Below are 25219 nucleotides of genomic sequence, written 5' to 3' on the forward strand. Positions count from 1 at the left end.
GGACACAATATGACTCATATACTGTCGAAAATGGCGAAAATTTAAAAAGAAATACAAACAAACAACAAAAACTAAATTATTATTGTTAAAAAATAAAAATGGTCATCAACGGATAGCTGTGTGTATATACACATGACCAAGTTGTTGTGGTAGTTGGTCTTTATCGAATATCCTTACATCAGACAGTGATACAAATTTGCAGAATCTTCATTTTTGGGTTTTCATTTTTGGAGAAATTATCTTAAACAAAGGCATATAACATTTGTACAATAGTCTTTGGTTATAACTTAGAACTTTAACTCTTTCAGTGCTGGAACCGAATATTGAAGGCCTCTGCAAACAGTTTGGATCTAGATGAGACGCAACAGAACGTGGCGTCTCATCAGGATCCAAACTGTTTGCTATTCTGATAGTATTCTTTGAAAAAAATCGAAGAAAATGCTAATTTTAGAAATTTAGCAGACGACATTTTAGCAGACGACAAATATCCCAGCATGCAAAGGGTTAATAGGATATGAGACTTTGTGCACATGTATCATATGTAAACATGACCTTCGCTCTGCAGAAAACGAGCTTAGTGCATGTGCCTAAAGTGTCTGTACCAGATTAGCCTGTGCATTCCGCGAGGATGACACTGTCTGCTTTCACAGAAATGTTTGTTTTAAGAAAGTGTCTTCTAAACCAAAGTTCAGTTAAGGCGAAAAGTTTTGTCTCTGATTAGCCTATGCAGACTGCGCAGGCTAATCAGGGACTTCTCTTGATGCACATGCATTAAGTCCTATTTTCCAAGAACACAGCTCATATAAATGTTGTATGACTTATTTTAATTATAAAATTATGTTTTCAGGTGGATTCGTGCCTTCAATAACTCAATCAAGAAATGGGTGAAAGTGGAGTGACCAATAAGTGATTTTCTTTGCTGCAAGAATTGATTTTTTTTTCTGTTCATATATTGACAATCACACAATTTGAGAAATTACTTAATCATAATTAATGGTTGTATAAATGCCCTGTGATGTTGTGGTGTATTGTTTATTCAAGAGCATTTAGATATCTTTTTATATCAGAATTAATCATATAATAATAAAAGAATATTCTCACTACTGTTAAAAAGCAAGACTGTTTTTATTGTATTTTTTATTGTAGCTGCAATATAATGTATATTTTGAATAAATGGCCATATTTTCTTTATACTCTCAGCATTATACAAGTTAATGTTGCTATATGTTTTGTTTTGTTTTTAACTTTTGTTAAACCTAATATTCATTCCATCGGCTTTAATGATTATATTGCTTTATTAACTGTTTATAGTAAACTCTATTGTGCCATATTGTTCTGAAGTTAATGTGTTGTTATCCCCCGCCATATGCAGAGGGATATTGTTTTGGCCTTGTCCGTCCTTCCGTCTGTCCGGAACTTTTGTGTCCGGAGCCATATCTTGGAAGTGCTGTGGCAGATTTCATTGAAACTTGGTATGAGTATATATATGGATGAAAGGATGATGCACGCCAAATGTCATTGTACACCATCTGTTAATAAGGAGTTATAGCCCTTTGTATCTTGAAAAAATGCTTTTTTGTGTCCAAAGCCATGTCTTGGAAGTGCTTTGGCGGATTTCATTGAAACTTGGAATGAGTATATATATATGCATAAGAGGTTGATGCACGCCAAATGGCATTGTACACCATTCAATGATAATGGAGTTATGGCCCTTTTTATCTTGAAAAAATGCTTTTATGTGTGTGTCCGGAGCCATATCTTGGAAGTGCTTTGACGGATTTCATTGAAACTTGGTATGAGTATATATATGGATAAGAGGATGATGCAGTTGGCGTTGTCCATCCGTCCAGAAAACTTTTGTGTCCAGAAGTTTATTGGCGGGGGATATCAATTCAACGAATATGCTTGTTGATTTATGTGATTGAACTTGCCCTAATGAATGTCAGAATATACCTTAAATTATTTTTTATGAGAAAATATACATTTTCATTTAATAAATGCGATGTAGTTGTTTTCCAACATCAGACTGCCTATATATCGTTGTACTTGTTCTACATGATGACAACTGTTATTTTATCTATACAAACAAATGTGAAATGGTTGTACCTGTTCTCAAACTTATCACAAGTCCCAAACAAACTCATTACAAGTCACATATCAAACAATTGCCTTATAAAACATATCATAATACCCCCACAGGGAGGGGAGCATATTGGTGCAACTCGGGCTGTTCGTTTGTTGGTCAATAGGTACATCCACATTTATTTGTTAATTGCTCAAGCAATTTAATTGTAACTGAAAAGTGGAGACACTGTGGAGTTCAAATAAGCGAGACGCCCATTTAATACTCAGATACTGATGAGCAGCAAACAGCATAAAACCTGAACAGAATGGAAGTTACTTGCAGGCTGTTCTGGTTGTATGCTGTTTGCACATAGCCACTTTCACTTTGTTTCTGAGTGGAAATGGGTTAAATTATGAGTGTTGTGGTAATGTATTATACCCTGTATTGCATTCCTATGATATACAATTATTTGTATTCAAAAGACACATTCAAATATATTGTTTTCAAAATTTTATTTACATGGAAAAACAATGGACTTCCATCAATTTTTGGTACACTTTTGTTTTTATGTTGTATGAAAATGTCTGATCTTTCAGATATACCATTCCTTTTGAGATTGGTTTGGAAAAACCATGTGTTTGTTGCAATAAAAATGTATTTTGTGTGCATATAATGTATACATACTTTGAAAATAATGTCTTCCTTTATTGTAGATGCGGTTGTTTTGATGTTGTACAAAACAGTCTTAAAGGAATGTGTGTTAAAATTAAATATTGTGAATGTGTAGCTTGTAAATTTTGTCTGTGGGTGTAGTTAAAGAAATGAAAAGGGATCTCTTGGATCATAAGTGTTTATTGTAAACTGAGTCGTAATTGTGTTTTAGTTTAAAATTGTATTCAACTTAAACACTTTCATGAAATAAAAAAAATCAGAAAATTCAGATAATACAATGCCATGCTGTTTCTAGCATGTAATATTTGAAAATTTAATGTGTTCCAAAAATCATTTAATTGGATCTCCCATAATTTCTTTCTCTGTTTTAAATGTTAATGTGTATTTTTATTGAACGTTTTGTTATTGACTGCTCACATAGTGTTGATATTGAGTTTGCCTGAGCATATCCTGCTAATGGTGAACTTTTGTGATTGCCTTTTGTCTGTCTTTTGTTGTCCTTTGAAGACATCTCGGCCGCCTTTGAAAATGGATCCAGATGAAAACACGTTTTAAGGCTCGCCCAATATAAACCTGACCCTGACCTTTATGTGTGCATTTATTAGTCCCCTACCAGTGAAACCTGAGAGGGACTTATGGTTTGCGCTCTGTCAGTCTGTCACACTTTTCGTGATCCTGCGATAACTTTAAAAGTTCTTCATATTTTTTCATGAAACTTGAAACATGGACAGATGGCAATATGGAGATTATGCACGTCATTTCATGTTGTTCCTACGTCAAGAATTCTGGTTGCTATGGCAACAAATAGACAAGAAGTATTGCTGAAAGTGGTGGATCCTGCGATAACTTTAAATGTTCTTCATATTTTTTCATGAAACTTGAAACATGGATAGATGGCAATATGTAGAGGTAGGGAACTTTTATTGCTTGGCAATAGTCTTGTTAAATTACCATTATGATGAATAGATAAGTTATTATTAATCAAGTTAATTTGGTTGAAGCATACCTAAATAAGAATATTGTTTAGTCGCAATTATTCTATTAATAACTAGACTTCAATGTCATATTGCAGAACATGACTGTAAGAACCCATGACTTTACATCTATTTCAAAAGCTGCATTTACAATGGTCAAAACGTTTGTCGCAATTGTGTTTTGTCGGCTTTAAGCCTTTCAGTGCGGGAACCGAATTTTAAAGGCCTTTGCAAACAGTTTGGATCCAGATGAGACGCCACAGAACGTGGCGTCTCATCAGGATCCAAACTGTTTGCTATTCTGATAGTATTCTTTGAAAAAAAATCGAAGAAAATGCTAATTTTAGAAATTCAACAGACGACATTTCAGCAGACGACAAATTATCCCAGCATGCAAAGGGTTAATACTGGTTCCTATAGTGTCAAAAACTAAATCACACGGATATGCTTATCAACAATCTAGGAGCGTCATGTACATCGAAATCTTCAAGAAATTGTTTAGAATATTGATTTTTTTCAAATGATATCAATATAAATGTTCAAAACAGTGTTTAAAAAACCTAGTCACTCTTAAGGTAAGCTTGAATGTTACGCTTGGCTTTGTGTTATTCTTGGCAAATTTCTGATTTCTTTCTTTAAACATTTGTTTCATTAACCATGCCAACATTTTACTTTGAAAACAGTGAATAGCGATTTGTTTTTTCTCTGTTATCTTTCTTTAAACATTTGTTTCATTAACCATGCCAACATTTTACTTTGAAAACAGTAAATAGTGATTTGTTTTTTCTCTGTTATCTTTCTTTAAACATTTGTTTCATTAACCATGCCAACATTTTACTTTGAAAACTGTGAATAGGGATTTGTTTTTTCTCTGTTATAAGTTAACCTCCTTACATTTTGAAATAGAAATAAAATCAACCTTAAATAATATAATAAAAAAGCTGATTAAATACCACTGTGCAATATCTTCAAACGAAAGAATGTTTTAAATATTGTAAATTTATATATGTGTGCAGATATAATATCAGAGGAAAATATTCATTAATTTATTCATTAAAATATTCATCGTTGTTCAATTTACGTGGTTACAATGTCATATAACAATATATACATAATCTTATATCCAACTAGAGTAAGTTTATAATGTAATGACGTATTTTTGCTCACGTTTTTAGCTCACCTGAGCATAACGTGCTCATGGTGAGCTTTTGTGATTGCTTTTTGTCTGTCGTCTCTTGTGCGTTGTGTGGCATCAACATTTGCCTTGTTAACTCTCTAGAGGCCAAATTTATTGTCCAATCTTTATTAAATTTGATCAAAAGATTGGTTTTAATGATATCTTAGATGAGTTCGAAAATGGTTACGTTTGCTTGAAAAATATGGCTGCCAAGGGGCTGGGCATTTTTCCTTATATGGCTATATATGGCTGTAGTAAAATCTTGTTAACACTCTAGAGGCCACATTTACTGTCCGATCTTCATGAAACTTGGTCAGAAGATTCATCCCGATAATAACTTCGAGGAGTTCAAAGTTGATGACGGTTGGTTAAAAAAAATGGCTGCCAGGGGGCGGGGCATTTTTCCTTATATGGCTATAGTAAAACTTTGTAAACACTCTACAGGCCACATTTATTTTCCGATCTTCGTGAAACTTGGTCAGAAGATTTGTCCCAATAATATCTTGTTATCTCAGGTGAGCGACTTTGAGCCTTTTAGGCACTCTTGTTTTTTGTATTTTATAAGAAATTTTATATCGTTCTTTGTATATCTATTATATTTCATTCGTTAAAGTGTCAATATAAACATTATTGATATATATTTTATACCCGTGTTGTGCTTAATTCTCTTTTAATATTGTTGTTATTTTGTACAAGTCTATATTTTACCGTAAACTTGTATGTTGTTATATACAGACTATGTGTAATACTGTAAGGCAGTGTGTGTTTATCATATAAAAAGCTAATTGTTGACCTACAACTTTGCTACGTCAGCGTTATCGATAGAAAAATGGGCCCTATGATTTTTAAATTCACTTTCCAAATTCCTCCGTATACATCGCCAGAAACGTCGTGTATCAATACTCACTTCTGAAGTTCAAGTATGTGCAAGTAAATTCTCGGGTGACATTTGAATAATTGTTTCACTTTTGTGTTTAATACATTTCCAATGTGACTAATATAACTAGGAAATGTGCGTATTTGGTACACTGCAGTATTGACAATCGAACTAAAGGACGCTCAGTGAGGTATAGACAATCACGGTATTATTTAAAACGTAAAATGGTAATACCAAACTTGACAAATAAAAACGCACATATAAGATGTTATGCTAAATGATGGCCTTTTTAAATATTCATTTTTAAAATGCGTTAAGTTTGGGTATTGTGTTATAGTAGCTCTTATTTACATATGTTTAACAATATATATTAATAATTGCATGTTTTAAGAAATCGATGTATTTGTATATTAATGTGATTGTCTTAATCAATAGTTTAACTCATTTAAGCAATAAATATTTGTGTAAATGTTGGTGTTTTCCTCTTAAAATATGTTCGGTAAGGTCGTAATAAAATTATTGATATTTTCGTGATTAAAAAAAGACTGAGTTGTGGTCGACAGTGACGATTGAAAGTGGTTGGTTTGCTTCAAACTTTAACATTGGCCATAACTTTTGCAATATTGAAGATAGCAACTTAATATTTGGCATGCATGTGTATCTCCTGGAGCTGCACATTTTGAGTGTTGAAAGGTCAAGGTCATCCTTCAAGGTCAAAGTTCTTTTTTCTAAAATAGCTGCTGTGCGGCTTTAAAGTAGCGCAGTAGGGGGCATTGTGTTTCACAAACACAGTTCTTGTAAGTCTTAAGTCTAAACAAAGAATTTTCTTAAAACTTGGTGATAGGAAATTTGTCCGGTCAACCCTTGATTAGGTCACCCCTTCATTAGGTCACCCTTTTATAAGGTTAGTGTTGCACGTAGGAACATGATAAAGAGAAATATACTTCTATCTGATCATAACAAATCTTCAGTTATCGAAGCGAATTTCGGTAATGTATTTCGCTAACAAAATATCCACAATTGTGCAACCTATAAAATGTTCATTTATAAAATGCAAAATTTACGAAAATAACATAATGGTTAAAGTCATATATAAAAATAGTATACATATTTTATAGTTAGTAAGCAAGTAAGTACGTAAATTGTTTATTATAGTGGCATGTACAATATTATTAAACATCATATTAATATAAATTCAAATGTGTTTTGCACCCGACCCGATGGGCCTATAAGTCACCAAAACAAAATATTTCAAATTGTATACAAAAGCACCATAAACACGGAATATTGTGAATAATTTATAACGAATATGAAAAGAAAATTGTACGGGAATTAAAGTCGATGATATACTCATTTAGAACTATGCATAGATAACGGGTCGTCTATTTGAATATGCTTGAACAATAAATTTAGCCAGTTTTCGTGTTCATGAAGACATTTGTATATTTAGTTTACTCATAGAATTGTGGTTCGTCAAATCAGATGATATATCTGCAAAGTGTATGCGCCGTAAATCATTGTAAGTATCCCAATTAAACAGAAAGTATTATGCGAAGTTAAACTACGGTAGTCGGATATGAATGTACACGATTAAAAATCACTTCACGATGTTGGTAAGGCTAGCATTCTAGCAGTTCGTATTTTGGACGTACGTTTTAGAAATCAACTGTATTCGTGTAAATCATGTTTACACATTGAAGTTCAAGTCGCGGAACACTTAAATACTTCCTCCACCATCTAGCTTAATGAGCAAGCGCGATGGATGAGTGGTTCTCAATTAAAAGTGGTGCACAGTAGGAGCTCAACATTAATTAACACGGTAGCTAATACTCCATGTCCGTATTTTAACACAGTTTTTCTAAGAAAACCAGTTACTTCCATCATATACAAAATTACATTACACATAAGTCGCGTTCTGAGAAAACTGGACATAATGCATGTGCGTACAGTGTCGTCCCAGAATAGCCTGTGCAGTCCGCATCGGCTAATCAGGGACGACACTTTCCGCCAAAACTTTATTTTCGGCGAGGAGGGACTTCATTGAAACTTAAAATACCATAAAAGCGGAAAGTGTCGTCACTGATTAGCCTGTGCGGACTGCACAGGCTAATCTGTGACGACACTTTACGCACAAGCATTATGCCCAGTTTTCTCAGAACACGACTCTTTTTATAATAATACATAAACATGTTTGATTTAGTAACAGAAACAATACTGTATGGCATTCACAATACCAAAACATACCAGCCGTCTCATAGACTATACCAACTGTTGAGGGCAAGCTGCAAAGTAGTCAAAGTTGATTTCTTCGCCTTCACTGTCGTGAAGAAATTTCATCGTATCACTGTATTGAAACATTTCGAAATCTATTTTAAATGCAGCTTGCAGTCGTTTCGCGAGGTCAACGGGTATCGTTTTGTACGCAGCCAATAGCGACTGGTTTCGGATGCTCTTCTTGTCGTTCTCCTGCCTACTTGCCTCGAACAATTCACGTTCAAATTGTTCTTGGGTTAGGTCTTTAATATCGTTTAACGTCTGGTACGGAAATTCCACGAGTAATGGAAATATTCCCCGACTTTGGAGGGTTTTGAATACCTTGAACAGCGCACAACCAAACGACACACCACAATTCTCTATGTTCCTTTTCTGCAGAAAGACCCATTCACTTAAGCCATTAATGGCATCTCTCGTAGCATCTTTACCGAAGTCAGTGAAGTTAACTTTCCGTGACATATTCAGTTCTTCAAGAAGAAACACAGTGTCTTCACGCAAAGTCTCGTATTTACCGATGTAATCAAAATCATACGAGCATTGCATGCAGTGTTTGTAATTAGCAGAAAAGTGTGCATCAACATAATTTTCTGTTTCGACTTCGCTGACAATAAAAGTGATGAACTCTTTAAATGTTACGTCGTAGCCGCATTTAACTACACGATTTCCGATTTTAATCGTAGAAGAATTAACTAAACTTTCTGTCGATGTCTCATCAGCTTCAACTGTTTCGTTGCTATTTGCAGAAGAGCTATTTCTCAGTTTTGACACAATTTTATAGCCAATATGTTCCCAATAATACGGATTAGGAGAATAAAACTTATCCAACCATGCCGAAAAAAGTCTGGTCAGTGGATCTCGAACGAACATGATAGATGTTGACGAATTAACTATATCACCGATCTGCGAAAAATCTAGATTAGTCATTGAAATAAAACCTCCATGATCGACGTCGGCGTCCTCAGGCCTTATATCAACCGGATTGGAAGCGTTCCCCCATCCACACAGCACGTGCAAAATGCGTTTCCAAAATGTACTTCCGGTCTTTTCGATAGCGCAATACACTAGCTTACTTTCATTTATGTATTTTAAGCTAAACTTAGTGCTGTTTTGTTGCCACTCATTCGTTTTTAGAACTTGGTCTTGATATTTCTTACAAACGGTTTGCATGTGCGTCTTTCTAAGTGCAAAACGTTCTCTAATGATATAATTCTGGAAAGAAATAAAAGTAATTTTCTTTAGTCATTGCCTTAACCCTTTGAATGCTGGGAAATTTGTCGTCTGCAAAAATGTCGTCTGCTGAATTTCTAAAATAAGCATTTTCTTTGATTTTTTTTCAAAGAATACTATCAGAATAGCAAACAGTTTGGATCATGATGAGACGCCACGTTCTGTGGCGTCTCATCTGGATCCAAACTGTTTGCAAAGGCCTTCAGAATTCGGTTCCAACACTGGAAGAGTTAAAATATCAACACAGCAAAACTAGAGTTAAGTACTGTGATCGCAAGAGAGAACCATTATTAGCGAAACCACGTTGGAACGAACAATACAAGCATTGGGTATAAACCACAGGTGTTGGACGCGTGGCCAACTCACTAAAACACTATCAGTATGTCATAAAACAATATTGTTCATTAATTTGACAAAAAAATATGATATAATACATTATGTTCATAATATATATTATATCAGATTGTTTGTCAAAGTGATGAAAAATGTTGTTATATGAAATATTTATAGTGTTTTAGTGATTTGGCCAAGCGCCCAACACCTGTGGTCAAAACACGATTAACTTTACACGCCCCTGACGTTTTGTTACATAATGTTTTCATCAATTGTTTTGCTTTTACATATATAGCTTTAGTAAAAAATAAATATTATATAAAGTGTTTAAACCACAGTTTTAAGCGTTTCTTAGCGTATAACTTGAAAACTAAAACAGTTTTATCCAGTACGACACTGTTAAAAGACCAGCTGCATTGTAAATTAATTAGTAAAAATATAAATTTATATTCAAATGGATTATTAATATTTATTCGATTTACATCTTCAGGTCTCGTATGTTTTATTTGTAAAACAACTTACGTTATGGGTGGATGTTGTTTTGTGTTCTACTCTTTGCGCGACTAGTGCGGGAGTTGTGGTTGATAAAGGACGTCTATCCGTCGCTCGTTCAATCATTGTATAGACTGATTCCGCTGAAATTAAAAGAAACAATTTGGTATTCATTGCCGTAGGGTGTATTGGTATCTGCAGAGAAGTTAACAGTACAATTTGAAAAGAAGTTTCAGCCAAACAAAGGACTGCACGGCTCACGAGTTTGCAGTTAGGAAAGGGTTGGCAGTTTGAGAGACTTGATACAATCTCTGCATATGATAGGTAGCCGAACATGGACGTGTGTGGAAAGGGAATGAGTCGCGTTCTGAGAAAACTGGGCATAATGCATGTGCGTAAATTGTCGTCCCAGAATAGCCTTGCAGTCAGCACAGGCTTATCAGGGACGACACTTTCCGCCTGAACAAGATTTTCGGTAAGAAGGAACTTCCTTTAAACGAAAAATATCATAAAAGCGGAAAGTGTCGTCCCTGATTAGCCTGTGCGGACTGCACAGGCTAATCTGAGACGACACTTTACGCACATGTATTAAGCCCAATTTTCTCAGAACAAGACACAATTTATAAGTAAACACCATTTAACAGTAATTTCCATTTTAATGAAATATGTCCCGAGTAGGTTAAATTGAGACATGGTCATATCGGGTTCATTTGCAAAAAAGGAGTTGACTCAAAAGTTGTGTGCAGACAAAAACAGCCAAACTTTTAGTATTTCACACAGTTCCTTAATCTAAGTATACAATAAAACGGTTAAACAGTACCTAATCTATATATAAAACAGGAAAAAGTGATCTTTGAAAAGACGCTTTCGCTGATTTTGAAGATAAATAGCATATAAAGATACAAATAAAAATAAAATAGTAATTCGCAATTTGTAAGCAAGCCATAAATAATCAATGCACTCATAACTTTATGGTATTATATAAATGCATATTTAAAAAGTATTGATTGTGTAGACAGAATAATCAAAACACAAAAATAAAATAAACTTAATTGCTTATACAGCCATTGGGAAAAACTGAAGCGTCTTTTACATTTGAACAAGGGCAGTTTCCTGAAGAGTTAGGTAGCACCCCTGTGGCTAGCACATTTAATTATATGGGGTCAGGGATACGCGAAATGAGTTGCTATTAATTGAATCAGATTTTAGTTGACGTTGAGAATGTGTCTTCAGTAAACCAAGCGGAGAATGAAAGAAACGGATTGCATTGTCTTAATTGAATTTTACGGTGGCATAGAGGTGGCATTCACTTCTCTTTTTTTTAATTGCTCTCCTCTTTTTTTCTATCTCGTGGCCTTGAGTAAGCTATGTCGTGGCCACGAGATAGAAAAAAGAGGAGTGCAAAACTAAATAAAAGCGGCGTACAATTAAAAAAAGAGCAATGCTTCTCTTTTTTTAAATTGCTCTCCTCTTTTTTTCTATCTCGTGGCCACGAGTAAGCTATGTCGTGGCCACGAGATAGAAAAAAGAGGAGTGCAAAACTAAATAAAAGCGGCGTACAATTAAAAAAAGAGCGTTGCAGTAAATAAAGGCAGAGTGCATTAAACAAAAGAGGAGATAATTTTCGCTATCTCGAGATCCCGAGTTAGTCCGCCAATCAAATTTTGCGTAACATGTGTAAATATTCTGTACGCATATATATAGCTGGTCAAAGCAGGCAAGGCTCTGATACAACATAACATACTACTATTAGTACTACTATTACGACATAGCTAACTCGTGGCCACGAGATAGAAAATAGAGGAGAGCAATTAAAAGAAAGAGAAGTGAATGTCACCTCTATGCCACAGTAGAATTTAATGCAATCATATGCTATGTTTGTGTATTTGTATATTTGTCTGCCTGCTTGCCTGCCCGCCCGCCCGTCCGTCTGTCCGACCGTCCGTCTGTCTGTCTGTTTGTCTGTCTGTCTGTCTGTTCGTACAGCTGCCTTTTTGTCCTTCTGTCATCCGTCAGTTCGATTAACCTCTCGTACACGTTCCAACGTATAACATTCCAATTTAGTAATCTGTAGTGTAAAGACAATTCAGGTTGGTTACAAATTAAAGTTGTGTGCTCGTGCTTGCAATATTTGAAATCACAAATCACAGAAACTGCGTTAATGTTGTATTAATGTTGTGATTATTTAACCATTTTTGTGGTTTTTGTTGTTTTTCTTTTTTGTTGTTTTGGTGATTTTGCTTGTGTTGTTGTTGTTGTTTATGGGGCTGATGTGTGTTTTGTGGTTGTTTTGTTGTTGTTTAGTTTATTAAGCGGGATGAGGATTAAAACGAATGAGTTGTTCACTTTATAACGGAAATATTGATTTATAAGTCAAATATAATGTGGAAATTATACAACATAATCGAAATAAACAATGAAAATATTGGAAAAATCTGTTTTCTATAACTTTATGAAACAGTTGTTTCACCATAAAGTTATTATTGTGTTGTGTCTATTGTAAATATCTCCGAACACTTAGGACCAGACACCGAACACTTCATACCAGATAAGATAAGGGCATTAAACTAATAAAAGAACTGATGAAATGTGAAGAGAAATTGCAAGATTACTACCCGGTCTTTCCGATATCAATAATATTTGCTATAAAAGTGTATAGGTAAACACTCCAGTTGTTATTATTGTCATGACTGAAATAAACGCCATCTTGTCCGTCCTACATTTGTCGTACTCATGAATGTTTATCCGTTTATTTCCAGAGATTATGGTCATGAATGATATAACACGTTATTTACTTTAAAATTTCATGCTTTCTAATGTATAATTAGAGAATTAATGTATAATTTAAGAATATAACATACGCTTCGTTTATAGAATTATAGGTTTTGTATTGTAGTGTAGCAGCGAAAAACTGTATGTGACTCATTAATTGTAAAATAGTTTTTATTTTTAAAACAAAACGGAAATATAATTTTGTAACATTACATGGTTTCAAAAGCAAGTCCATTTTATTGAAATCACTGGACAAACAATTTCTATTGGTACAGAAAGGATATGAATGTTGTATCCTGACATCACTCAAGTGTATTGGATATTTAAGTATCGACACTGGAATTATTTATAATCTTATCTATACAATTTGAAACCAAAATGACACAGTTAAAAGAACGAACATTTTAATCTGTAGAAATAAGTTAAACTGAATGAGCTGGTCTTTGTGAAAACCTCGGGTATAGTATACTATAGTATCAGTACAAAGTATCTGGGATACAGATACTATACTAAAAGTACCCCGGAGTTTTGCCGGTTGCCTTTCAGCGTATTTACCGTTCCCGGGATTAGATTGTCATGTGCAAACAGAGCACCCGCGGTGCTTTTAACCCTTTCAGTGCGGGAACCGATTTTTGAAGGCCTTTGCAAACAGTTTGGATCCAGATGAGACGCCACAGAACGTGTCGTCTCATCAGGATCCAAACTGTTTGCTATTCTGATAATATTATTTGAAAAAAAAAATTCGAAGAAAATGCTAATTTTAGAAATTCAGCAGACGACATTTTAGCAGACGACAAATTTTCCAGCATGCAAAGGGTTAAGTTTTACCTTGGCCGACAACGACACATTGAGTTGTACTCACCAATCATAGGCTTGACAATTGCGTCGACGTCCACCAAACCAAACATCGGCAGAGGTTTTTCATTTATCCCTCTGGTGTTGATATCCCCGGGACCATGAGGGTACGTTATTCGAAGTGACATCGCATTACCTAACAATAATTTTAGTGAAAATTAATAAATGATCCGCGTTTTGAGAAAATGGACTTTATGACATATTCGAACAGCGCAGGCCCAAAGATGGGTCTGCATTCGTAAAAACTGATGAGGTGCCATATTATCCGCTAATTTGACCAGAAAACCTTGCTTGACTCTAAATCGGACAGGGTAGCTTCTTGTAGACTGCGCGAACGCGCATTCAGGTCTGGAACTTAAAGGGGCCTTTTCACAGATTTTGGCATGTTTTGAAGTTTGGCACTAAATGCTTTATATTGATAACTATAAGCATTGGATATATAAAGCTCCAATAAAAAATCAGGAATAAAATTTAAAAAAAGAAAAATGGTAACCCTCAACGGGACTCGAACCACTGACCCCTGGAGTCCTGGAGTAAAAAGTCTGCGACTTGGACCACTCGACCATCCTTACGTATAGAATACTAGGCGTATTTTATACGTTATATAAGCAATCATCGTAGTTTCCCAAAACAACGACTACAACAGAATTCTCCAAATTATTAATGCGTTTCGCGTTGCAACGCTTTATAATTTTCGGGTTTTTAATTTGTCAAAAGATGCATAAAATGGCTATGTTAAAGCATGGTAAATGTTCAGTATTACTGGTTCCTCACAAATATCATAACTAAAACGAAAATTTGCAAATCTGATTTTTTTTTCAATTTTTGTCAATTTACCCAAACGTGAAAAGATCCCTTTAAATTAGCACTCAATGTGGGAGAACTAATTGTATCGCATTGTTTTAAAGTCCTAGTTAATGAAGATAGATATTTATGTAATCATGTTTCTTAAAACAACAGTCTTATCTTTCCCTATGCTTGCACTTTAAACTGACGTGTTCATAAAAGGTCCCATTAACTGACCGCATATTTAATAATACACATTTTCGCACGACGCTGACAATATTTCAGCAGTTTCGGAACACGTCTTGAAATAAGGCATCGATGTTTTTTGCCGTCCTTATATAAACTTGTATCATATAGAGTTTCATAAATAGCAAGATGACTCAGTTAAATTCAATTACAACTAGAACTAATTATATTCGTCACCATAGTGTTTAGTTATTAAATTGTGTTTAGTTCATGTAGATGTTCGCCATCAATCAATTTATTTAATTACTAGCAGCAATTGCAGAGAAAGATGAGTAGGACAGTTTGAAAAGCTGAAATTTTACCAACCAGAGAAGTTAAAAGGATTGATTATACCCATGCCTTTAACGTTTCATAGTAGTAGGTAATGTCCAAAAAATAAACATCTATATTGCGCAAGAAACAAACAAATTTTACAGCATGCAATAAATTTACTGTATACTACAGGACCAAATTATACGGTTCTCAAGACCCAGAACACTGAAGATATCACTTATATTACTACAGTAACTTATCGGAATTAAACCGTGACTGCATGTTCATTATATTACTGTCGTTATCGCATCGCCACTTTTGCCACAAAAAGCTTTTTAAACACATAAATAAACATATATTTACTTATAAATATAATACCTGAATATATTATAAATACTATTCCAGCTCCAATAGTTACCAACATAAGCACTAGCCATTTTAATTGCCTTAGATTGTTCCGGCGCAAAATCATAATTGTTAAAGGCACAGTAAAAGCAAAGGTTCGCTCGCTTTTCGCTAATCATAAGTTAAAGCTACTTTAACCAGCCATAGCAAGAAGTCGTCGATATTTATTGCCCTCTTTGCTATCTCGTGGTATTAGTTTCCGTTCAGTTTAAAGGAATAGAATGATAACATTGTTTTGTTGTCGCGAACATCGGTCTTGTTGATTTTTGTCCAACTAGTCCGGACTATACCACTCCAACCTCCGCGCAGAGATTTGACGGGAGCCAGCATAACAGGATTAAATTTGTGCCTTCACAACCAACCACGTGACGAAAGCCTAGCCACGTGGTACAATAATTTTACCGCTGTTATTGTTACTTTTTTCATTTCTAAGTAATAATTTTTGTATTATGGACCTAAACTTATACAATTTTGTTTCAAATTGTAAAAGAAAACGATACTACTTTTCTTAATAAAATACGAATACCAATAAAATATGTCAAAAAAAATCTTCTACCAAATGTGTTAGGATTTTCTAATTATAGCAGAGATTGTATGTGAAAGCAAGAAACGACAACTCTGCGTGGAGATTGATACTACTCACCCTAAAGGTCGGCGTCGGCATCGTTTTCGGCGTCAGCGTAATGCGCTGGTAATTGTGCACGAATCTCCATACCACTGGGACTCTAACAGATGTCCATTTGAAACTTTACGCGTATTTTGGGGTCATTGTGTAAGGTCACTGACTGTGCTCCATAACTCTGACCTGACATACAGCAGAATCAGCCCCTTTTTGTTATTGTGAAGTTTTGGAGAACGTTTCCATGCAATTGCTCTATAACTCTAAAATATGTTGTGTGTTTTTTAATGATAATCGAATAAAAGGCTACAAATATGCTGGTTATCCATATAAACATTCATTGACAAATAACTATCTGTTTTACTCGCCTTTAAGCATGAGTACGTTGTAGTACATAGTTTACACACCCGCTATAACTGCTATAGATATTTACCGTCAAATGAGCCGCGCTCTGAGAAAACGGGGCTTAATGCATGTGCGTAAAGTGTCGTCCCAGATTAGCCTGTGCAATCCGCACAGGCTAGGCAGGGACTACACTTTCCGATTTTATGACGTTTTGCATTTAAATGAAGTCTCTTCTTAGCAAAAATCCAATTAAGGCGGATAAGCCTGTGCGGACTGCACAAGCTAATCTGGGACGGCACCTTAAGCACATGCATTATGCCCAGTTTTCTCAGAACGCGACTCAAATATGTCGTTGCGGCCATTAATCAGGTAAATGACAACAAAATGTATCTTATACTATTATAGCTGAGGGAAGGTCTTGGAGCAGCTCCGGTTTTCCATCTGATTGTATAGCTTGTTTTGTACAACGAATGCCACCATTGATTTGTAAACACACAAATTGCAACTTTATCATCTTCGTTTTGGGAATTACGTGCACTACCTTACAAAAGATATTGTATTAATATTAATGCAATTAATGAAACTTTCCACGGTAATCAACTATTTGAATATGTCACTGTAAAATGTATATTGAATACGTTCAAATCACAACGTCTATTTAAATAGCACTTCACATCGAATGTTTTATTGTGACTTTATTGATTTCCGCTATAGGACCAGTTCACGCTGATAAGATTGCTAATTACTACCGATTGTGTTATTTCGTGTCGGCAAAGGACAACCGTTTCAATAAGGCATAGAAACTACTTCTGCTCAGAGATTTGACCGATAACGAGCAATGCTAGTTTAACATCCCCGCCGTCTATCCACACTTCCTGATTGGTTACGACCATTGTTTGTTTCAAATCCCTGGTGTCATAACACGCAACGAAATGACATTCGATTGAAATATTATTTTTAATATATATATATTTTTGTATTTCTTGTTATTTTCTTGTCAATTTAAATTTGTAAGCAATATATAAAAATGTGTATCTTAAAATTGGCACCGATTTGCAAAAAAAAAAGAGAAATAGTAGCACACTATCTCGATCCTTCCGGACTTAATTAGTCGTAGGAACGAGATAACTTACTCGTTGGAATGAGTAAGTTAGTCTTGGGAATGATATGACAAACTCGGGGGATCTAGATAAATTATTCGTCGGAACTAATCTCACTAATTTTAATAAAATTAAATAATTAGGTTTATTAGTTTATTAAAGTCTCAGCATACATGTATGTATAATCACAACATACAATAAAACATCAGCATTATTATAAAATGCTGCCACTCGAAAGTATCGAGTTATAGGAGACTAGGGCATTATTGAAATGAAAGAGAGCTAACATACGAATTTAAATTACAGAAAAAATGTAACATGAACTACGGAGTTACCTCTCTTCCAAATACCATAAAATTATATAGTCTCTACTTAAATCTGGACGTAAGTTAAAACATCAGTTAAAACAGCTTTGAGTTATGAGACTAAGTCACATAAGGCACAGTACAGTTTAAGACTATATTACAAAATTAAATGTTGATTGCCCCCACTGACCTCACCTTAAAATTGTCCATAAGAAATTAACCATAAAATACTGAACGCGAAAAAAGCACTATTTCTTACAAAGTCATATATCGTCTATGGTCAGACGATCTATAAAATGGTCAGTGGTGACACACAAACACAGGGATAAAACATTAATTATCAATTTTAAAAGGTAATGTTAAGTCATTTTTACAATAAAAGTCTTAAGTGTTAAAACAGTTTTCATTCTAGGTCGGAAATGACAAACACACCATTTTATTAATAATATCTGAATAATGGTTCAGTACATATAATAGATATTTCAGAGCATGGTAAATGTTCAGTATTACTGTTTTCTCATGCAAGATGTATGCATCTTTTGACGATTTAAAAACCTGAAAATTGTAAAGCGTTGCAACCCAAAACGATTGAATAATATGAAGATTCATGTTGTTTGCGTTATATTTTGTGACACAACGAGGATTGCTTAGATAAAGTATAAAATACATCATTCATTGTATGAGCACGGATGGCCGATTGATCTAAGTATGATACTTTTACTCCAAGGGTTAGTGGTTCGAGCCCAAATGAGGGTTACTTTTTTCTTTCTTTAATTTTATTTGTGTTTTTTACTGGAGCTTTCTAGATCCAATGTTTACATTTATCAATATAAAGCATTTTATGATAAACTTCAATATCTGCCAAAATCTGTGAAAAGGTCCCTTAAAATGCAGAATTCTGTTAAATCCGGCACATGACATTATTCTTATATCAAACACTACTACCAACACCAACTCCAACACATTCATCTACATGTTGTCAACAATTAGCGATTGACACAAGTTTCATTGATAAAAATCGAATTGGCTTTTAACGTCCGTCGGCTTCATTGATAAAATCAAAGATCCTCTATGACTTCATTTGATCGAAACCGACATATGGGCTGGGTTTTTTATCGGTGTCATTTCGGTAAGAATAGATCTCTATAAAGTTCATTCCGTACATATGAGGAATCGAGCTAGATTTTTTTTAAATACTTATATGTTCTGATATTCTGTACGAAAATGTGCACGGAAATTTGATAAATTATCAATTAGCAATAACTTAACAAGGATACCAATCTTGGTGAAACTGTTAATTTATATACATAATGGGCCGTGCTCTGTGAAAAGGGAGCTTAATTCATGTGCATAGAGTGTGGTCCCAGATTAGCCTGTGCAGTCCGCACAGACTCATCAAGTACGATACTTTCCGCCTAAACTGGATTTTTGCTATGAAAAGACTTTCGTTTAACTATATATATCATAAAAGCTGAAAGTGTCTTCTCTAATTAGCCTGTGCGGACTGCACAGGATGACCTGGGACGACACTTTACGCACATGCATTAAACTCCCTTTTCACAGGTCGAGGCTCAATAATACATTATAAGTTTAGTTGTGTTTTAAATATCTCACATTAATCATAGTAATGCAATACAATATGTATAAATATATGCATGTACCACATTGTGCATGTATTAAGGTGTGAGATAAAACTTAACCGTCAAATACCAATCTTAAAGCATGTGAATTATTCGAACAATATACATTCTACAAATTGAAGGCAACATTGAATGTAAGGCCGCCGGCTACTAGGGTCTTTGCTTCCACATCCTATGGATAATTTGTTAAACATGTTTTGCATTTTATTTTCCGGAGAAAAAAAAACCTCGTTACCTGAGAATTTCTTCACATTATGTATTGGTTATTTTGTCAATCATCTAACATGTAAAAATGGTGCACTCGAAATGTATTTGCCATCCATAGAGTCAACATTTTGGCGTATTGTTAAAGAGACATGACCAAAGTGTACATGACTATAGCCATAACATTTTAAACTATGACAAAAATAAATACAATACGATTGATTATACCATTTAGGCCATAACGGATTATGGGTACTTTAGTTATTGACCTTTTAATTTTAGTTTATTTGCAGAATTGACATTTTGCTATAATACTGTTTAAATGTCATTCTGATTTTGACCAATGCCCTTGAGTACTACATATCGTAAATGCTTTGGATAATGACATCATAGTTTCTGTCTCATCTCATGAGAAAAAACAACATACTAACGCGTTTACAGACAAATATAAATACTTCTTTTATTGTCCTAGTTTTGACCGTACATTTTTAACAAGTAAGACTTCATTTTGTGTCCCATCTGACCGCACTTTAATTGGATATAGATTAGCATAAGGATTTACTGGAAAGCAAATTCTAACCAAATTATATATAAGAATCGACAATGACCCTTGTTTGGTTTGAACTAACGAAAACAGGTTTTATACAGATGACAATGTTTATCCATTACCAACCAACCAACCCCTTTGATTTCAGCACTGACTTTAATTTATCGAATGAGCAAACATGAGTTTGTTTTATATATTGACATATTCAGATCGGATTTAGCATACAAGTGTTCTACTTAGCTATATAAACGGCATAAAAGACAGTAGTATGAGCTAGCAATTCAAACAGAGGTGCATCAAAGAAGAAATAAGCATTTTTTCACTTGACATTAAATTTTGACGATAACAATATCTTATTAATTAGTTTATTAGCAGTGGAAACGTTCAACTTATTGTATTTATAATAATCTGAAGTAAAGTTTAAAAAGCTTTTTCGGCATCCATAAGAATGAGATGCTAAATAATCAACACGAGTTGACTTTAACATTGGACTTCAGCGTATTTTTTCGCCCTTACATGCAGCTATCGAGGTATTGTGCTCAATACCTGACCTGATATAGTTTAGCACCGGTGTCAAGTTATTACGAAATTCTAACTACTTGTAGTATTTTGGAGATTCATATGCTATCATCTGATCTTTGACTTGGCAGTTTAACCTTTGTATGAATATAACCATCGGATTATGCTATGTAACCACAAAGATTAGGTTTACATTGGTGCTAGGTTGTTTTAATATTCGTCACTGCATGGAGACATTAGAGATGGGATAAAACGCTACTTGTACAATACAATTATATTTACTACCTTCATTCTCATATACCTTGGTGGCACATTTTAGACCAATAATTATGAGTGGCGATTTATTCCGAAAATATTTAATTCATAAAAAGTTTCGAACCTAAGGAAACATAAATAGTCCTAAAAGATAGACATCTTAACATTGATATAAGACCTTGACCTTGAAGACAGGTATCTGTTTTTGTGGGATATAGGATAATATTTGTAACAATATTTTTTAAAGTCCCTTAATACATGAAGAGAATATAGCTCGAACAAGCTCTATTTGATATTAAAGTTCAATATACATTTTTGAACTTGACTATAACCCTTATCTAAGTGGGAGCTATCTGTTTGTGGTTGTTTTTAACACACTGTCACACATATGTTATCTGTTATGCCAAGCTGTTTGAAATCCTTGTATAAATGAGGAACAAACAACTTGAAGAAGCACTATAGAAGCAGGATATTGCTTTCTTCGAATCTTTGTTAAAAAACTTTTTCTAATCGCAAGTAGGTAAATTTGAAAATTCTCTGTCTCATAAATGTTTTCAGTATTCATAATGAGGATATATGTTTATCAGACTTTTATGATAAATGATCGATGTATTCAGAATACACATTAAATATAATTATATCGTATAAATTTAAACGTTCAAAACACATACATTTGCACTAAACACGTTCAAGATTTACTTGTCCGTTTCGATGTCAACATCAGTCATTTGTAAAGGGCAGGATAAACCACGTTCTTTTTAAATGTAAACATACAAGAATATCAGATCATTATTAAACACAATGTTGAAACGGTTCGTGGATGTTTAAATACACAGTAAGTATAAAGTAAAATTCCAACACAATATAAAAAGCACACAATTGCATAGTTTCATTTGCAGCAGCAGCAAAGTATCGATTTCAGCACGCAGCGGGATTCTTTACGAAATTTTGTTTCACAAAGCCAGTAAATAAATGGATTGATGATATTATTTAGGATGAATATTCTCAGAAAGAACTGGTACATCAAATAATTCGCCTCGTTTAACGAGCCCAGAAACTTCGTGTCATGGCTGGTGACTATCATTAAAGCAAGATGTGGGATGAAAGACAACGCAAATGCGATTGACACCGTTAAAAGCATCACGGTTACCCTGACTGTCGTCCTCGAATTTTTGTACGTCCTGTTTTTCTGCGATTCCGATGGCATGGCCTTCTTCTTCAACAAGTTTTCAATGGCAATAGATCTTGTTGGTGTTATTGTGTTTGATTTCTTTGGTTGGTTTAATCGATTAAGGGTTACATCGGATGTACTGCGCGTGGCTGCTGACCGTACCTCTCCGTGCTCTTTTGAAGCATTTGCTATATCGACGGACTTTCTCCAGTAATGTTTGTCTCCCGCTGTGTTTGGAACCTATAGAGACCGTTTCAGCCGAGCCTGTTAAATGGTTCAAACTTTTGAGGGGGGAAGATGGTAGTCCATTTTCATTACCATCGCTGTTTTGAATGAACTCTTGACGGCATATCTCGGATGGCTGCGGTGATTCCGTCTCTCCGTAGTTGTCTTGAGAATAATCGTCCCTTGAATTCCCGCTTCTATTCGAACCCGACGACGCAGAGTTCATGCTTTTGATTGCTTGCATAAATTGGTCATTGGTGCATAGTTTGCGAACGATGAATGAGTACAGGACCGCTATGATGGCAATCGAAAGCAATGCTTCTACCATCAGTATTGCTTGGTAGATCTCGAACCAGTTGTGGTAACGGTCGTCGACGTAGCACTGAAGACCCGTGATGTTTGCTACGCCGGTTTCCACGACAACGGCTTTGTAAACAATTGGCGCTGGAACGGCCATGGCAATGCTGATGAAGAACACCGCGTAGCACAAAAATAGAGTTTGTCTGACGGACAGCTGTTTTTTAAACGGATGCACAATTTTGCGAAAACGCTCAATTGCAATCACAACGAGCAACAGTCCAGAGCTGTTGTTAACGAAATAATGGAAGCATCGCACGATTTTGCACGCAGCAGATGACGACATCAAATATGGCAACCTCAGACTGGCGATTAGAAAGGGCATGCCTATTGCGCATGCAAGGAAATCGGCGACCGCCACAAATAGAATGAAGTAGCGGTGGTTTGAACGCCGGAAACGCGTCTTGTAAACGATGATCACCAATCCGTTCCCGATGATGCCGACCACCATTCCCAGAATCATGAACACCAGGGTAGGGATAGTGTAACCGGAATAGGTCGTCGTTCAGTTCTTCCAACGTTTTGTTCGCTTCGTAGGAATATATTGATCCAACTTTGCCGTACATTTTTTACTATTTAACAGTTTTGAACAACGGAGATAAATGTCCCCTAAAAGTTATCACAAAAATTCACAAGAAAAGATACCAGAAAAATATTTGTTTTTTTTAATCTAAGTTTACATGTAAATCAGTTAGTCATGCGGTGTGTGTCTTTATACATGTGATAACCGTCACTTCACTCAACAGTAACTGCATAGACTTTATTTTCCGAGATACATTCCTCATGGTCGCTCACCCATTTTTAAAAATTGTGTTTCGCTTTTCAGACAAACCTTTTCAATTATAATACATTTCTTATTCGTATATGATAACTTTGATCATTCGAAGCAAATCTCACTTATAAGCAATCTTAGATATTCACCGCAAGAACAATTAAAACGCGAGTCATTTTTTCCTCATAGTTTACCGACAAACCAGTTCATACTGGGGTCTGCGCCCGTATTCAGGTGTTAATCGTCACTTCACTTAATAGAAACTCCATCGCAATAATTCTCCGGAAGTTATTTCTCAATAATGATATGTCACACTATTTCAGTAGCTGTGTTTTGACATACAACCCTATTTAATTATAATAAATATCTAATTCGTATTTGATTACTCGTTACAGGCGATACTAGTAGATAGAAACACAGTTAACAAATTCGCAAAATATCTCTCGCTTTAAGTACCATATCCCATTAAAATGCCTCTCCAACTTAGCTATAGCTTAAGGAAAAACTTATCTGATTATTCGTTTCCGGAGTTTGTAAATATACTTCCGCCATACTCGAACTAATCTGTCACCCATCAGGCGCATCCAAAGATTCACACTCATCGATCGTTAATTTCCTTTCAAGTTTGAAATGATTGTTGCAAATGTTTTTGAATATTACTTAAATACTCGTAAGATTATAACAACCGACATTGTTTACGAAATAGTATTACATAACAAGATTGCATTTAATTTGTTTGCTATTTTATCAAAATATTGAATTGATTATAATTTAAATTTAAATGAATTGCCAATGCACAACCACGGGTAGTAAGCGTGTGGCTATGATATTAACTGGCTAAACATCATTTTGAATGAGAACAAAACATGATTGTGAAATAATGTTTTTCCAGAGAAGTCAACCACCTGTGTGCACAACGAAATATCGTGATCTTTATACGATCAAAAAGGAAGGAAAAACATCACGATTTTGATTCACGTTTAATATTTGAAGAGCACAATTGTAGTGGTTTTGCGACTATCGTAACGTGGCAGCAGGATGTTTACAGGATTGCTTTCAAATGATTTCTCGAATGCATTTATTGTATCGGTCCTCTAAATCATTTATTCCATAGACTTGTCTCGTTGGTTTTGTCTTTGAGATTTCATAAAAAAAATTAATATTGTTAAACCAATCTATATGCAATTTTGTATTTTTGTTCGGTCATTGGTCACATCCAAAAATACCTTTTCATTTTGAAGATCGGACGCTTAAGTTTGGTTGGGTTAGTCATCTTGTGTTACTTACAAAATCATTGACCTATCATTGTTATTCTGACTTTCATAGTCATGTGATTTTAATTCACATGATCTTGCAACCGTCACACTTACAGTAATGGGGTTCTGTGAAAAACAACAATACAAAGCAAGCTCATATCCTTTCACCACAAGGACGCATCGAAAGTAAAACTAGACCTAGGTACCGGACATCGTATAGCTGTGTTTTCGCTTTCCGTCAATATGTTTGGACCCATACTATTTCTAAACAATTCGCTTTTTGCACGCAAATAAACACTTGACTTCAACGAACGAAATATGTATGAAATGTGAATAACTCTTTGACTTAACACCTCTTTACATAATAAGCCTTTTATTCATGCACACACAATTTTACCCTTTTTTATGATTGACTTATCATATGTGTGTATAATCGCGTTGCTTTTTATAGCAAACTATATCATGTGTTATTAGAGCCTGTGAACAAATGCTTTAAA

At 34.8% G+C, this 25219-nt stretch overlaps 3 protein-coding genes across 6 annotated transcripts in view; 1 reads left to right on the top strand and 2 right to left on the bottom strand.

The window, feature by feature from the left end:
* The window catches only part of LOC127872880 (uncharacterized), a 28422-nt gene extending 22188 nt beyond the window's left edge, over positions 1 to 6234 (top strand). For all 3 annotated transcript variants that reach the window (XM_052416343.1, XM_052416341.1, XM_052416344.1), the window contains exon 12: positions 848 to 6234. In XM_052416343.1, the coding sequence (XP_052272303.1) occupies positions 848 to 899 (52 nt within the window). In that variant the 3' untranslated portion in view covers positions 900 to 6234. The remainder of the gene's footprint in view (positions 1 to 847) is intronic.
* LOC127872881 (carbohydrate sulfotransferase 11-like) lies at positions 4880 to 15581 on the bottom strand. Of its 2 annotated transcripts, XM_052416345.1 has the most exons (4): positions 15381 to 15579; positions 13726 to 13854; positions 10122 to 10234; positions 4880 to 9248 (listed from the first exon to the last, which is right to left on the bottom strand). In XM_052416345.1, the coding sequence occupies exons 1-4, from the start codon at positions 15472 to 15474 to the stop codon at positions 8025 to 8027; spliced, it is 1560 nt and encodes a 519-aa protein (XP_052272305.1). In that variant the 5' UTR covers positions 15475 to 15579; the 3' UTR covers positions 4880 to 8024. The 2 variants fall into 2 exon arrangements, with proteins under 2 accessions (XP_052272305.1, XP_052272306.1); XM_052416346.1 differs by lacking the exon at positions 13726 to 13854 and having other exon boundaries at positions 15381 to 15581.
* A 2029-nt stretch (positions 15582 to 17610) lies between these two features.
* Positions 17611 to 24233, bottom strand: LOC127873799 (neuropeptide FF receptor 1-like). The gene has a single exon (XM_052417793.1). It carries the CDS (start codon positions 23155 to 23157, stop codon positions 22231 to 22233), a length of 927 nt encoding a protein of 308 aa, XP_052273753.1. The 5' UTR covers positions 23158 to 24233; the 3' UTR covers positions 17611 to 22230.
* Between the last annotated feature and the right edge of the window lie 986 nt (positions 24234 to 25219).

Source organism: Dreissena polymorpha, chromosome 3 (assembly GCF_020536995.1).
Source record: "Dreissena polymorpha isolate Duluth1 chromosome 3, UMN_Dpol_1.0, whole genome shotgun sequence".
In the NCBI taxonomy this organism is placed as follows: domain Eukaryota; kingdom Metazoa; phylum Mollusca; class Bivalvia; order Myida; family Dreissenidae; genus Dreissena; species Dreissena polymorpha.

Coding starts and splice junctions, on each gene's coding strand:
- LOC127873799 (XM_052417793.1), bottom strand. CDS start 23,157: ATGATTCTGGGAATGGTGGTCGGCATCATCGGGAACGGATTGGTGATC.
- LOC127872881 (XM_052416345.1), bottom strand. CDS start 15,474: ATGATTTTGCGCCGGAACAATCTAAGGCAATTAAAATGGCTAGTGCTT. Junction 10,235..13,725: donor AATTGTCAAGCCTATGATTG/GTGAGTACAACT, acceptor TTTTAATTTCAG/CGGAATCAGTCTATACAATG. Junction 9,249..10,121: donor AAACAACATCCACCCATAAC/GTAAGTTGTTTT, acceptor ATTTCTTTCCAG/AATTATATCATTAGAGAACG.